The following is a 6,267-nucleotide window of genomic DNA, read 5'->3' on the forward strand; positions in this document are numbered from 1 at the left end:
ACGTGTGTGCCAGTACAGTGATCAAGTGTAGGGGCTGCGCCATCCCCGACCCACCCAGTGATCACGTGTGCGTCCCGACGTGCCGCCTTTGCGGAAAACAGCATATCACCGGCGACAGCCGTTGTAAGGAAATCTACAGGACCCCGTATATCATAAAGCGGCGCCAATGGGAGGCCCTCCAGCAGGAAGAAGACTCCAAGCAACAAGATCAAGCGACCCAACGGCGGGTCGCCCTTAAACGCTCCAGTCGCTGGGACCGTCAACGGTCTGGTAGTACCCAGCGCAAGCACAGGGACCGTTCTGCCTCGTTCCCACCACTTGATGCCGACTCTTCCCACAAGTCATCACGGCCATCGTCCAGCTCGAGGGCGCCTACCTCTGCTACTACTCCGCCAGGTCTACCGGCGGGGAAGCCACATGGATCCACAGTTCCCGGAACTCCTTCCGCGGCGCCGCCGGTGAGTACGCAGGGAGGGACTACCAACACTACACTTGAAAAAGCCATTACTCACCTCACTGCGGTAGTCACACAACTAGTGCACAGGGTTACAACAATAGAACAGCGCATAGGGTCCAGTGCTTTTTCACATCCACCTTCCATGACAAAAACATCCACATCCACCCCCATGGACACTAAATCGTTGGCAGGCACAGCTACAAAACGAAAGGCCTACGAGGTGGGCGGTTCACAACCGGGTGACACTCAGGCCCAAATTGAACGCCTTACGTCAGCTCTGACTATGAGTGAAACACGCACAGACCAACGCTTCGCGGCTCTGGAAGCCACTATGGAGAAATATTTCGAAACACTCACAGCGCAGTTCACCCAGCAACTTGACTCGTTGAGTAAAGCACTAGACGCTCGGTGCAAATCTTATGACGCTGCCCTTGGCCCCGCTTCGTCCTCGGTGACAGGCGGCACAAACTCTCATCCTAATCATGGCGGGCCGCTCGCGTAACACCACCATCTGGCAGTGGAACTGTCGGGGCTTCGCGCGTAAGCGTCCTGTTCTCCAGCAGTTTCTTGCCTCCCGAGATCGCCCAGAAATCATAGCGCTTCAAGAGGGTGGCAAGCACGCTCAGTTAGCCGGATACAAGACATACACGTCGGGGCGCGCCAACTCTCAGGTGGCAACTCTAGTGAAACGTAACATGAATGTCATCCCCCATGACATTGGCTCTAATTTCCCGATCACGTACTTTAGAAATTTTGCCCCGCCCTTCTCGTAAACCTGGTCACTGTCTTTTTGTGCTCAACGTCTATAGTCCTCCCCGCGACCGCCGTGTCGAATTCGGCCCCCTATTTCTCCGTGTTCAACAACTAGCCCAGCACCAGCCGCATATCATAATGGGGGACTTCAATGCTCCCCACCCATCGTGGGGTTACCACTACGACTCTCCCAAAGGCCGTTCTCTATGGGAAGAGTGGCACTCGCTACACCTAAATCTTCTTACCGACCCAGCACATCCAACGCGTAGAGGGGTGGGAGTGGCCCGTGACACCACACCGGATCTCACCTTCGTGGGGCCCGGAGTAAATGCCACCTGGTGCAATACACTAGAAACTTTCGGCAGTGACCATTATGTTCTGGAAATAGTCATCCAGGAGCCCACGCGTGAGCGTCTTCGTTCAGCTAGACTGACCGACTGGGACCGCTTTCGTACCCAACGACAAGCATCGAGGACCTCTCAGCGTATTACTGATATTTCCAGCTGGTCCGCTACCCTCCTTCAGCACGTCGCGGACGCCACAACGGACATCGAAGTCGAGAAGTCGGTGCCTAGCTGTGACCGACACTACGCCAAGCTTTGGGCGAGGAAACGCAAGCTTGAGACCCTTCTGCGGACCCGAAAATGGGATAAAGACATCCGCCGCCGGTTGGCTCGAGTGCACACAGACATTGAAAACTATGCCATAGACCTCACCCGTCAGAACTGGAATGATATTTGTTCCCAAATGGATAAGGCTCCTAACTCTAAGAACACATGGCAACTGCTCCGTCACTTGCTGGATCCTGATGGTGGCAAGCTGCAAGCTAAATATCAACTTGAACGTATCTTTCGTGAATATTCCGGCTCGTCCGCTTCCCTGCGTCAAGAGCTCATCAACACCTACATCCGTCCTGGACCCGTCATCCCTCTTCCTGCATATCAGGGGGTAGGTAACCCGCTCCTTGATGCCCCCATAACTAGAGCAGAGGTGCGGGCGGAACTAAATCGTCTCAAGACAAATTCTGCAGCTGGTCCCGATCGAGTCACCAATCGCATGCTCCGAAACCTGGACGATTCTTCTATCCAAGCCCTCATGGACTATATGCAGCAATGTTGGGAGCAAGGCACCATTCCCCAGAGCTGGAAACTTGCCAACCTCATTCTGATTCCCAAACCGGGGAAAGAGCCCCACGCTTGCCAATTTGCGTCCCATCTCCCTCACATCTTGTGTGGGCAAACTGATGGAACATGTTGTCCAGACCCGTCTTATCCGCTACTTGGAGGATCATCATCTACTTCCCGATACCATGTTCGGCTTCCGCCCACACCTGGCGGCGCCGGATATTATGCTCCTACTCAAACACCAGGTGCTCTACAACCGCACTCTAGACACCCAAGTCATTGTTGGTCTTGATGTTTCCAAAGCCTTTGATAATGTACATCACACCGCCATCCTGCAGAATTTACAGGCTTTGGGAGTGGGGAATAGGACGTATACATATGTGAGGGATTTCCTTACCAATCGCCAAGTGCAACTTGACACCGGCGAAGGAGAGCTTTCCACCATCACGCCCGGCAGTCGTGGAACACCTCAAGGCTCCGTGCTATCCCCACTCCTCTTCAATGTTGCACTGTTAGGACTTCCCGAACTTCTGGCTGACATCCCAAATCTGCATCACACACTCTATGCAGATGACCTCACGCTGTGGGTTACACGAGGTAGCGACGGCCAAATCGAAGAAACCCTGCAAACAGCCATCGACCGCGTGGGCAGCTATCTCTCTACGGTTGGCCTGTCCTGCTCGGCAACCAAATCCGAGTACATTGTTATTCCATCACAGGGACGCAAACCTAAACAGGTCTCTTTCCATCTCCAAGTACAGGGGATGCAAATCCCTCAAACAGATCACATCCGCATCTTAGGACTGCACCTACAGGCCAATGGTGGCAACTCCACCGCTCTTCAGCGAATCGACCAATCTGCCATCCAAATTGGTCGCCTTCTCAAGCGGGTTGCCAACAAGCACGCAGGCATGCGCGAATCCAACCTTCTGCGGCTGGTTCAGGCATTTGTCTGCACACGCGTCACCTACGTGGCCCCCTACCTCCGCCTTACGCGCGCTGATCTCGATCGCCTCGATGCTTCGCTTCGCAAGGCATACAAGACCGCCTTAGGACTCCCAATGTCCACTTCTACCTCCAAACTTATGGCCCTTGGGGTGTCGAACACGGTCAACGAGCTTATCGAAGCTACCCTCACGTCCCAGTACCAGCGACTCTCACTCACGCATGCGGGACGCGCTGTATTGCACCAAATTGGACTCATCCCCACGCGGGCGGCCACCACTTACCAAGACATACCGACAGCTCAACGACTCAGCCTCTGTATTCCTCCACTCCCCAAACACATGCACCCCGAACATCACGCGGATCGCAGGGCCGACCGTGCGCGCCAACTACAGAAACGTTTCGCAAGTCGCCCCGATGTCACCTACACAGACGCCTCTCGGCACCCACATCGTTCAACAATGGTGGCTGTCGCCCTGGCCCCACACCGCGGTTGGAGCACGGCATGCAGTGTAATTCACTCCACCGATATAACAGTTGCTGAAGAGGTTGCCATTGCTTTGGCAATGACCGACCGTACAACCAAGGTGATCGTAAGCGATTCCCAACTCGCCATCCGAAATTTTGACGCGGGCCGTATCTCTACACAGGCATACTCAATCATAAAGGACCACACCCCCCTACCTCACCTCGCCTTCTTATCTGGGCCCCGGCCCATGAATCTCTTAGTGGAAATGTGCAGGCACACACTCTCGCCCGAGATCTCAACTACCGGGTGGAGTTCCTTACGCCTCACACTTCCCATTCTTCGCCCTCGCAGGCCTGCGAAAAACAAACTCCTTTGTTTACTTACACAGACATTTTACAGCACTACAGACTAGGCCGTCTCCACTACCCTCCAGCTCATAAAGACCTCCCCCGACGTGATGCCGTCCTGTGGCGCAAGCTTCAGACGGGTGTCTTTCCCAACCCCTGGCTTTATAGCAAGGTATACCCACACCTCGTGACACCACACTGCAGATACTGCTCACAGTCAGCCACCCTCATACACATGGCGTGGACGTGCCCACAGTACGCTGACGCTTCACACACAGAAGATACGTGGGAGTCCCTTCTGCGTACCACCGTCTCGGCACAGCAACGCCGGGTAATCTCACGCGCATTGGAGGCCGCGGCGTCCCAAGGCATTCCCGCTGACCTCCTCTAAGCAGCGTAACCGATCTCTGGGTCGGTCCCCTCTTTTGGGTGAAATAAAGTTTTGATCATCATCATCATCATCCGCCCAGTGAAACGCGCCCACGCCATCTCAAGTCAGCCAAGTCTGGGAGAGCAGATAACAGAAGAATTTCCGCAGTTGTTCGAAGGACTCGGCTGTGTCAGACGTGCACACCGGATCACAATGAAAGACGGAACTAAGCCGGTAGCGGTGCCTACAAGGCGCGTGCATCAAGCGAGGCAGGTCCCTTTGCGCGAGGAAATGGAGCGCATGGAGGCCGGAGGCATCATCGTGAAGGTGGAGGAACCGGCAGAGTCCGCTGGTCATTGTTGAAAAGAAGGGCGGAGGAATTCGAATCTGCATGGATGCACGGCACATAAGCGATAACATTGAACGCGAGCGGTACGAGCTTCCTGGAACGGAAGACATCGAGTTAGCGGGAGCCAGATGGTTCAGCAAGCTGGACGCAAATCGAAGGTTTTATGAAATACCGTTGGAGGACGCATCGTCAAGAATTTGCACGTAAAGTACACCGTACGGGCGGTACAGATTTTTGAGACTACCATTTGGTCTAAGTTCTGCTTCGGAAATATTTCCAAGAGAAATCAGCGCCGCATTAGACCGAATTCGTGGTGTACGAGTCTACATAGACGATGTGCTAGTGTGGGGAACCACGAAGGCAGAGCACGACAAGCGTTTGAGGGCAGCACTGGCAGCGATAAGTTCAGCCGGTTTCACGCTTAACGCGGAGAAATGCATATTTGGCTCGTAAGAAATCAAATTTTCTTGGAGACATACTCTCAAGTGAAGGAATCAAACCGGACGAAGAACTCGTGAAATGTGTCGCCAGTATGCCAACCCCAACATCAAAGCAGGAGGTTTTTTTTTTTTTATTTAGCAATACTGTCAATCCCGTCAGGGATTTTTACAGGAGTTGGTTGAAGAGTGTCTACAAACATTATATATTCACATAATTATAAAATTGCATGGATAGGATTACAAAAAATCATGGTACGAAATAATAACAATAATGGACCTACATTATTAACGAGTGCACTTGTCTCAGTCACATGTGCACACACTGAGAAAAATAAAAAATAACACGAAAAAGAAAGAAAAAGGTAAGCACACAACATACAAAATTGGTACCGGCTTCCACCTTTTTAGATCACAAATTTAGAATACACAGGAAAGGATGGCAATGATCAGTACAGTCCTGATAGTGTCGCTATCATGTAGCTGACAGAACGGTTTGGCCAGCAAGTTCAAGAAAATTGTTGACAGTGGGCTGCGCAACCACCGTCTCGGGTAAAGCACCCCACTCTCGCACTGCCCGCGGAAAAAACGAAAAACTAAAAGCATTGTTGGTGCATAAGTATTCTTGGAGTGCAAGGTGATGCTTGTGACGGGTTTCTCTGGAAGTTTTGAATGAAATGTAGGTGCTCGGATCTACTTTAAATTTGTTGTGTAGGATTAGGTACATAAATTTGAGTCGGGATAGCATCGCACGACTGGCTAGCGTGTGAAGGCCAATCTCTGTCAGCATTTGCGTAGGTGAGTCGGTGCGCCTATATCTGTTGCAGATAAAGCGCGCGGCTTTGCGCTGGATGGCCTCAATGTGGCTATGTGATTTTGGGTAGATGGGAACCATGCCACGCTCGCATATTCTAAGATAGGGCGTATAATCGTGAAATAGGCCAAGAGCTTCGCTTCTCTTGTCGAGCATCGCAAGGCCCGCTTTAAAAACATTATAGGTAGGTGTCAACTTGAGC

General features: G+C 52.5%; 1 protein-coding gene across 1 annotated transcript; it reads left to right on the top strand.

Annotated features, from left to right (window-relative positions):
• The first annotated feature begins 2,453 nt into the window (after nucleotides 1-2,453).
• Nucleotides 2,454-4,551, top strand: LOC119384682 (uncharacterized). The gene is given in 2 exon segments (XM_049412059.1): nucleotides 2,454-3,942; nucleotides 3,945-4,551. Coding segments are annotated over 2 exon segments (2,031 nt in total). The 3' UTR covers nucleotides 4,487-4,551.
• Nucleotides 4,552-6,267: the final 1,716 nt, after the last annotated feature.

Source organism: Rhipicephalus sanguineus, chromosome 1, assembly GCF_013339695.2.
Source record: "Rhipicephalus sanguineus isolate Rsan-2018 chromosome 1, BIME_Rsan_1.4, whole genome shotgun sequence".
Taxonomy (NCBI): domain Eukaryota; kingdom Metazoa; phylum Arthropoda; class Arachnida; order Ixodida; family Ixodidae; genus Rhipicephalus; species Rhipicephalus sanguineus.